Here is a 9,674-nt window from a genome sequence, read left to right on the forward strand (position 1 = left end):
TCATGTCCAACTGCTATGTACACATAATTGAAAAAGATCACTGAGGTCTGTTAGGCTTGTAACGTGGTTGGGTTATGAAAGATTTTTTTTACAAGACAAGCAAGACTTACTACTAAAAAGGAGAGCAACATGTAAGTGCTATGAGTCTAAACTATTTCAGCCTTCTCTGCCTTTTGTTTTTCTTTTCTGCTACAATCTAATTTCTTTTCCTTTTCATTCATTTGAGTACGCCCCCTAATTACTTGCTTTGCTTTATTATTTTCTTATTTAAGGTGTCCCAATTCAACTTCCTTTTGACTGCAGTTTTCACTTTATACTTTTGGGTATGCTTTATCTAATATCACAACTCACTATTTTCCTTCATGGCACATGTATGCATACTGTTAGCATATCATTAATATTTTATCTCTATCTTATTTTTTGTTTCTATTTTTATTATTTTTCATATGTATTTTGGATTTAGTCTATACTTCATTTATTATAAATACAGTCCCTATATATATTTTCTACACAAGAAAAACTAATCTCAAATCTAATTTCATATAAAATATCCGTCCACATGGTTTAGAATTGTAATATGCTTCATACGTTAGAAACAAGTATTATTAAAATTATAAATAAAAAAGTATAAATAAGAACTTTTGAGTACAAATTTTAGGTTTGTATTACATGTATACTATATACTCCGTAAAATCGTTTTACATGGCTAATAAAAGTACAATCAGTGCATATATTCTTATCACTTTAACTTTACTTTTTCCATCTTCTTTTACTACTAATTTCTCTCCTATTCTTAAAATTATTTTCATTTCTATATCATTAGAATCTATATTTGCAGCTTCGATTGAATTATTTTACTGTCTTCAATTCAGTATTTTCAGCAAACGTTCATTTTAAAGCTGAATCAATATTTTACATAAATTCATTTATCTTGTTTAGCCTAAGTTATTTTTTATTAAAACTCAAACCTAAACAAAATATCACCCAAAGCACTAGGCTGGAGTTCTTTCTTCATTCTCATTTGCCCAGAGCTATTTGCAAAGCTTGAAAAATTGACTCTTGATTTTTAACATTACAAATGATTTAGCGAATGAAAAGAAACTGAAATACTCCATATACACAAAACTAGACAAGACAGGGATGAAGAAATTCAAAAGATATCTCTTCAAAATAATAATTCACAACAATCACCAGTCGAGATCCAAAGCATAAGCGAGTACAAGTACAAATTCAGAACCAGAACTAAAACATGACAGTCACAACAATGATTGAATATCATTTATAACATGGCTAATTTGGCGTTATGTTAGAGGATAGAATCAACTATCCACAATTCTTATTGTACTTAACTTACAGTAAATTGCCTAACTTCTACTGTGCTATTGCTAACACACCTGCCCACAGAATACACAACTCTAAGGCTTACCCTGAGTACAGAAAATTAGCTTACACAATGTACAGTTACATTACAATCAGATGATATCATTTAAAATAAAAACAAGTAAAAATATTGTTATTTAAATATACCTTCCTCCCCACACCATGGCAGACCTTTAAGAACATCTCTCAAAGCATAATAATGGGTATCGCATCTGTGGTCTGTAATAAAATTTCCCGAAAAGAATATCTTCTGGAAATGCTCACCAGGTTCCCTCTTGTAAAGGGTAAAAAATTCCTTTCCGACATCCTTTTTGGATCCCAAATTCCTTTTAATATAGTACACAGTCCCAGGTATAAATAACTCCTCGATTACTGGAGGTTTAGTTCCCGCATCTTTCGTGACAATTAAATTCTCCTTTGCAGCTTTAGAGGGCTTAGGAGTTTCTGTAGCAACTGTTTACACACACCAAAACATCTCATGATAAACATGTCACAAAATAAATGCATTTAAAGAACACCAATAAGCATTAAACATCAACAAGCGAACATTTAGTTAAGAATTCCTTCATTTTTTTGTGTATATATTGTTCTATGTTTTCTTTTGGTTCAAAGAAGCCAAAAGGATGTGATGACTTGGGCCCAAACATAGGCCCAATCAAAGACCTAGTCACTAGAAGCATGCTAAGAAAGATACAAGAGGGCATGGATCTTCAAAGACCCAATGGACTTCATGGGTTTCAAATGTTATTTTCTTGGGCCAAAGAAGACATAAAGATATGATGGGCTTATTTTAGATCAATAGAGTAGATTTCAATTGGACCAATTGTTTAAGTCTTACTTTCTAAATAAATTCTTAAGCACCTTGTATCTAGCTTTGCAATTGGGTCAATTCAAGCCCAATTACAAGTCTAGCCGAGAGTTGCTTCTAGACTAAAGCACATTTTGCACATTAAGCACATGTGTTTAAGCATGGAATGCGTGAGCTTCCACATGGCACTTGATCCACACTTCACATATCCTAGATCTGGATAAGGGTGGCAAGGGTGGCAAAACAGGTCAGCATGACCCATTTTGGCCCGTCCCGCCCTTGGCCTACCAACGAGTTGGGTCGGGCTAGCCTACCATTGGGAATTAGGTCAGACACTACAACCCACCCCGCCTCAAAGCAGGTCAATCGGCATGGCGGTGGGCGAGCTGACATGCAGGCCGACAGGTGAGCTGGCCCACCACTTATTTATTTATTTATTTATTATTTTTTTTTTCATTTTTGTTTATATAATATAGAAAATTTAATTTTTAATTATTTTTAATTTTTAAACAAAAAATAAAAAATAAAAATAAAAACAGGTCGTCAGGCCAAGGCGGGGTAAGCAAGCCGGGTCACAACAGGTTGGCGGGTTGGAAACTCCAACCCGGCCCATTCTTTTCTTGGCGGGCTGACGGGCCGGTCCGACGAGCCTAGCCCACTTTGACATGCCTAGATCTAGATGCATGTGTTTCGCATGCCTTCTTCCATTTGCATTCCATTTGGTCGTGCATTTGTATTCCATTTTAGGAGCTCACTCTCTACTATAAATCAAGAGTCTCCATGCCTTCTAAAGGTTACTCTTGTATGAATGCAAAGTTACTATGTTGAGATCACTCCATAAGCCTTGCCTTTGAGAGTCATTAGCTAGAGTATTCTCCTAGAATTCTCCTCTAGCCTTTGATGACATTTTGGTGTATAATAAGAGTTTGCATGAGCACGTAGTTCATCTTAATTCAATTCTCTCCATTCTTAGGGTCAATCATTTGTTTGCCAATGTAGATAACTGTACTTTTTATGTTGATAGTGTTGTTTTCCTAGGTTTTGTGGTCAATAAAAGTGGGGTTCATGTGGATCTCGAGAAAATCAAGGCCATTGACCTACCCCTAAAAATGTAGGAGAAATTAGAAGCTTCCATGGTTTGGCAAGTTTCTATAGAAGTTTTGTTCCTAATTTCTCTAGTCTAGCTTCACCACTCAATGAGTTAGTGAAGAAAGATGTTACATTCATATGGGGGCAAAATCAACAAAAAGCTTTTAAGGAATTAAAAGAAAGGTTGACCAAGGCACCATTCTAGCATTGCCAAACTTTGCAAAAACCTTTGAGCTAGAATGTTATGCTTCTTCCATTTGCATTCCATTTAGTCGTGCATTTGTTATTCCATTTTAGGAGCTCACTCTATGCTATAAATGAGAGTCTCCATGCCTTGTAAAGGTTACTATGTTGAGATCACTCCATAAGCCTTGCCTTTGAGAGTCATTAGCTAGAGTATTCTCCTATAATTCTCCTCTAGCCTTCCTCCTCTAAGTTGGCCTAATCTCTTAGAAATTTCCCACCACATACCATTCCACCACCTCTCCTAGAATTCATTTTTAGTGTATATATTGTTCTATGTTTTCTTTTGGGATCAAAGAAGCCAAAAGGATGTGTAAGCATTCAAAAATTTCTTCACTTCTTAAATACTGCATGCACCATAAATTTATGTTGGGCACAAGAAAGAAGTCTGATTGGCTCTTCAACATAATGAATGCCAACTCCTCACCAGTAGGAAGGGGTTGAAATGAAATTCTGCCCCTATACAGGGCTTAAAAGGTGTGGTGTAAGAAAAGTAATTCCCCAACAACACATGGGAAAGAACAAATGGCGTCACTGTACAAGAGTAATCTAGGTTCACTCTTCAAGAGACAATTAAGATTTGAACCAGGAAAGCAAAAAGGCTTACCAGCTAAACTTTTATTTGTCCTAAAATTGGCATAATCAGCAAGTTTTTGAGCTACATCTTGCACTGAAGACACAACCTGCTTTGCATTTGTAACCAAATCCGTGAAGCCTTTCCAATCTTCTTTCTCAATTACACTCATCCTGAAGAAAAAAATCATATCCTTGATCAAACCTTTTGTTTTTTAACTACCATATACATATTAAGCTTTGGAAGCTATTGATACCTACTAGATTTTAGATATTAAAGCTCTACAGTGTAGCAGAAATTCGGTTAGAATAATCAGTCACCATATACGCATGTTCATCCTCAACTCTCACTGACATTATCAACTTCCAAAACAACGAGTTTCCAATCTCTTTTAATAAAAAAAATGCTACATACAACAAAAGAAAAACTATTGCAGAGCTGCAGTTGGCTGCTTTCAGCATGTCCTGTCAATGGACAATAGAAGGGGAGGGCTGCTTACTTCAAGATTATAAATTAAATGCCACTCACCAATCCGTTTGAACAATTTCATTCCTGAACCTTGTTAGGGAAGCTATACTCAATCTCGGTATAATATCATCCTGTACATTTCCAAAAACAATGCCATAAGAAAATACAATAGATAAATACAGACAAAACTTGGGAAAAGAATATTACTCATCTCAGGAAAACCACAGATATAATTACTTTGTTCCTGATCAAATATTGTTAAGCACACATTGACAAGTGTTATCACATACCTGCATTACAACTGTCGACACATAGCCGGAGCAGTTTTCAGCAAGTTCTTTGGAGACACATGGTGAAGTTCCATAGCCAACCGCAGATACAATGTCAGGGCTAAAACCCAGCTCCTTTGGTGATTTTCTATGGATCATTATTGCCAATAAAGAAGCTATAGCCCCTCCTAGAGAATGACCCACGAGTCTTAACTTAAATCCCTATTAAAGAGTTCATCACATCTCATGCCATGAATTAGGAAAACACAAACAAAGAAATGAAAGACAAAATAGATGAAATAAGATCATCCCTACCTCATGTTTCTCCAAGCATTTTCTTATGATCTCAATCTCATGATGGAGAAACCAACGTGCAGATTCAGCAATTCCAAAGTGGGTTGAATAGCCTTCAAAGGTGACTTCACCATCACTTGAAGAAAGTATATCAGTGATAAGGTCATAAAAAGTATGTGTTCCCCTTATGCCTAAAATTACAAGCTTTTTACGCGTATCAATTCCAATATAATATGCAGGCCTCATTACACTGGAGTTCTTAACAAATTTCTTGACATTACTTTCTCTTAGCATGCTGTTCCTTGAAAGAACAACAGGGCTATCCTTATAAGCACCTTTAGCCAACTCAATATGATATATGAGATCTTGAACCTGAAATCCAGTAAGATATATTGATAAGACTAGAAGATAAAAACTTGTAATGATATGCTAACATTAATAGTGAAAGATCACAATATCACATGAACATATAAATATAATATATGCCTTCGACCACTAAAATGCAGTTTCAGAAGTTACAATTGATTCTGACAATATCTGAATGCCTTTGATATCTTCAAATGGATGAGTAGAAGCTTGACGAAGATAGATCAGATACAAGCCAATTGTAAGGTCACTCAAGCTCCAATCCTGGATTCCAAGCTTGCTCCTTTTGATGCATGCGATTATTTCTGTAAGGGACCGATGGCTTGGTGGGGGTTTCTTTCCAATTTCGTATCCTGCATAACATGGAAAACTAAGTCAGTCTTGTTTTATTGGAAAGCAAACTGAAAAATTATATGATCAAGTAGTATTTATGGAACACAGGTCAAATATATGCTAATGATATGAATAAATTTTGTCATGTAGTGTTAATGAGTCATGGGAGCAAGTCTTAGAACAATGATAATGCTGTTTTCTTGTGACCAGGAGGTCATAAGTTCAAATCTTAGAAACAGTCTCTTTCCACTTGCAAGAGTAAGGCCGTGTACATCTACCACCCTAGACCCCACCAAGAGAAGCCTTCAAGACTCATGCACGGGTCATCTTTCTATAATGTAACTGAGTCATACATGACTCAACTTATTTATAACAGATTATTTTAAAGGAAGGTACTCACCATTTTACAGTCACACCAACTGTCTAAATATGCCAAATGAAAAATGTTATGGCAATATGACTTAACACTTAACAGACCTGTTGGCAGAGCCCACCTACAAAATTGCAGAGCTGGTTCAAGTGTCTTTGAGAGCCAAGCCAACTCTAACTTCCACTTACTATCAGAGGTATCTTCATCATCAGAGCTGTATTTGCTAATCCCATAATTTCCATCCGCCTTCGTAACTGTAGATTTGGAAGAAATCTGTTGCTTTTCTTGCTCTTCTTTTAGCTTACCTTCTACCTTGTCTGCTCTGGACCTTTGCAATTGAAGCCGAATAAAAGCACTGTGCATATTGTTCCAATGTGGTTTTTCACGGTTGAGAAAATTTTTTCTAGAATCTGCACATTTAATTGCAAGTCATAGATATATGGCTATAAGATATTGGATACAATTTTCTAGCATGAAAATTGTATTAACAAAAAATAATGAAACTTAATCGTCGTAACATTAAAAATCAAGGGATTATTGAGCAATCGATTTGAAAATAAAAAAATAAAAAAAACAAGAGACACTGTAATTTATTCTATCATACAACAAGATAGAACTTAGGAAATGTGGACAGGCAAAAATAATAAAAGATGTTCTCAATCCCGTAAAACTATTTCCCTCCCAATTTCTTATCCACAATCTAAAACCAATGTCGCTCCATATAAGAGGCTTCTCTTCTACCAAATGACGATTGATTATTTTAATTTCCATATATTGTGGCAGACTAAAAACGTTGTTACCGAGGTTCCAGTGTACCAAATGCAGCATTAGATTGAATCAATGAGAATTAAAAAGGAGAACGAAAGAAATTGAACTTACAGATATTACGGAGCAATTGCGTCACGTATTGGGTATTCATTTGGAACAGGAATCACGAATTTGATAGAACAAAGAGAAAAAGAAAACAAAGAGAGGCTCTCAACGCAAAAAGGTGGAACCGGAATGGGAATGTGGCGTCGTACAAGCGAGGCACCGCTTCAGGAATACTCTACAGATTTCACACCCGCTTTTGCAAAGAAGCAATAAATCGTTTTATTCATGATTTGAAATTTCTCAAAATTAGAAATTACATTAGTTTTCTATATTTATAATACGACGAATTAATTAATTTTAGGTCAAGAATATTTGGTCCTTCAATTTTATTCTTCTGAAACAATTTACCCTATTAATTTGAAAATGTCTCATTTATTTTTACTCAAAAAGTTTATGCTAAAGGTTAAATATGTTTTTTGTTTATTAATTTTAAGTAAAGTTTGAAATTAATCTATTTTGAAATTTTATATTAGTCTAGTTTTTTATTTCTCAAAATACATGAATTTAGTCATTTTAATCAAATTTTTTTAAGTTTATTTTATATCTCAAGCGCGTTTCATAATAATTTTTTGCTTAACATTCAAGTAAAGATGTGTCAAATAGTATAAACAACTCAAATACAATCCTGAAATGCGTACCAAATATCAAATAAATCTAACAAAATTTGATTAAAATGATTAAATTCATATACAGAAGTCAACATAGTACTAAAGGACAAAACAGTACATGGGCCTAAGCCCTATGAGAAAGTGTTACAATGTTTCATCTCCCACACAAGGTTAGTCCTTAATGAGTTTCAAGCCTCCTACTACTCTCACCACTATAGTCAGTTACCTTGAATCCTTACTAAATTATATAGATGGGGCACCACCATGAACTCCCACTAACAGGGGTCATGGAATTACGTCCCGACCAATTGAGGTACCACCATGAAGTCTCACCTAGAGGAATGAGGCACCACCACGAAACTATCGTGGGATTACGCCCTAACCATATCAACATCATATTCCATTTATCCACAATAACATTTCATTCTCATACCAATCCCATGTCACTTTTATCACCAACCATTCCATACTCAGTTCATGCCAAACTCATGTTAACTCAACATTTCAGCCCATACAATCAGATCTCATATGCATATTCATATATTTCATACTTAAGATAGGGTATTCCAAGCCAAGCATACAATTAACAACCCAAAAGCATGGAAGGAACAGTCATAGAGTAAAATCCTGTACCAGTCTCGCTCAAGCTGAGGACCCTCACTCAGGATCTTTCGCTCAAGCTATAGGTTCTCGCTTAGGCGAGACTGCCAACAGAGAACCCTGTGAGACTCACGAGTTCTCGCTTAGGCGAGCCACTCCTTACCTGAGCGAAGCCACCCCTCGCCCAAAGGTGAGGTTCCTCACCTGGGCTACAACTGTAGCAACGTGCCTCAAGCTCCCACGCATCCTCGCTTAGGCGAGCCTCTCTCGCCTGAGTGAGATGATACCTCGCTCAAAATGAGAGCTCTCCGCCTGAGCAAGAGCTCGAGCGCGAGTTTGGACCTGTTTCTACAAGTCTCGCCTAGGCAAGACTGGGTCGCTTGGGCGAGAACGTCAGGCGAGAACGTCAGGTCTCGCCACTATTCTTCCTACAACAGCCATACACTCATACCCAAACAGCAATACACATCCATTCAACATTTACAGTAGCACAACAACCATACAATCATGAAAACAATGGCAAATAAGCAAGAATCAAATTTAAACAAGAAGTCCCTAGCTTCCCTTACTTGGAAAGAGCTAGCAAACTACTTCGACACCTAAGCCCACAACCACAACAGCTCCAAGATCAAATTGAAGAACTGGAAACAGTGGCATAGAAAGAAGATTGGATTTACTATAGTGAGCCCCAACATATACCACGAAAACAACTTAGAAAAGGGGGTTATGGTTCAAGAACTAACTTACATGAAGAGAGAACGAAGTCGATCTAGCTTGAATGGGACGGAGGGACAAACCCTAGCAGAGGTTCTGTTTTAGGAAAAGGGAGGGGAGTGAGTGTTGTTCTTTGCAAAATGAAGATAGATTGTGAGGGTTTGGCTGACTTAGGGCCTTTGGACACCCCATGGGCCAGTCCTTAGGCCCATTAGATTGGGCAACCCTTAAACATTATGGTATAGAATATAAGTGGCCCTTGCATGTATGCCATTAGTGTGTTTATTTAATTGTTTTATTATTTTGCATGGATGCTTGACCATGGAGCCTAATAATATAATTATAGTTGAGTATGATTTATCACGAAACATAAATTGGAAGGGTTTTCACTTTGAGCAAGGATTCCAGGTTAGGGTTTAATAAGGGTTTTCACTTTGTACCTTTACGGCAATGAAGGCTTGTCAGGCGACTTATGTGATTCAACCCAAATTTGTGGGTTTTGTGCAGAACTACCCGATGACAAACACGAATGGTTTGGGTTCTGTAGTTTTTGGAGTTTTGTGATGTTTTTGAATGCACCGGAAATGTATATGCTTGTATATGAATGATTGTCAATGTAAATTATTGAAACTTGCTACTGTGGAGGGTAGTTGATTATTGAATGCTCATATTGGTTGGTGGATTT

General features: G+C 36.4%; 1 protein-coding gene across 1 annotated transcript; it reads right to left on the reverse strand.

Moving 5' to 3' along the window:
- Window positions 1–1,250: 1,250 nt before the first annotated feature.
- Window positions 1,251–7,277, reverse strand: LOC114189827. The gene is made up of 8 exons (XM_028078526.1): window positions 7,074–7,277; window positions 6,302–6,604; window positions 5,645–5,844; window positions 5,147–5,497; window positions 4,853–5,053; window positions 4,623–4,693; window positions 4,128–4,267; window positions 1,251–1,833 (listed from the first exon to the last, which is right to left on the reverse strand). The coding sequence occupies exons 1-8, from the start codon at window positions 7,111–7,113 to the stop codon at window positions 1,514–1,516; spliced, it is 1,626 nt and encodes a 541-aa protein (XP_027934327.1). The 5' UTR covers window positions 7,114–7,277; the 3' UTR covers window positions 1,251–1,513.
- Window positions 7,278–9,674: the final 2,397 nt, after the last annotated feature.

The sequence above is a fragment of the Vigna unguiculata genome, chromosome 7 (genome assembly GCF_004118075.2).
Source record: "Vigna unguiculata cultivar IT97K-499-35 chromosome 7, ASM411807v1, whole genome shotgun sequence".
Lineage (NCBI taxonomy): Eukaryota > Viridiplantae > Streptophyta > Magnoliopsida > Fabales > Fabaceae > Vigna > Vigna unguiculata.

What these genes read in the sequence shown, in the direction of transcription:
- LOC114189827 (XM_028078526.1), bottom strand. Translation starts at nt 7,113, where the DNA reads ATGAATACCCAATACGTGACGCAATTGCTCCGTAATATCT. An exon ending in AATGCTTGGAGAAACATGAG is followed by an intron (nt 5,054 to 5,146) that starts GTAGGGATGATC and finishes ACTCTTTAATAG; the next exon opens with GGATTTAAGTTAAGACTCGT. An exon ending in GAAATTGTTCAAACGGATTG is followed by an intron (nt 4,268 to 4,622) that starts GTGAGTGGCATT and finishes TTTTTTCTTCAG; the next exon opens with GATGAGTGTAATTGAGAAAG.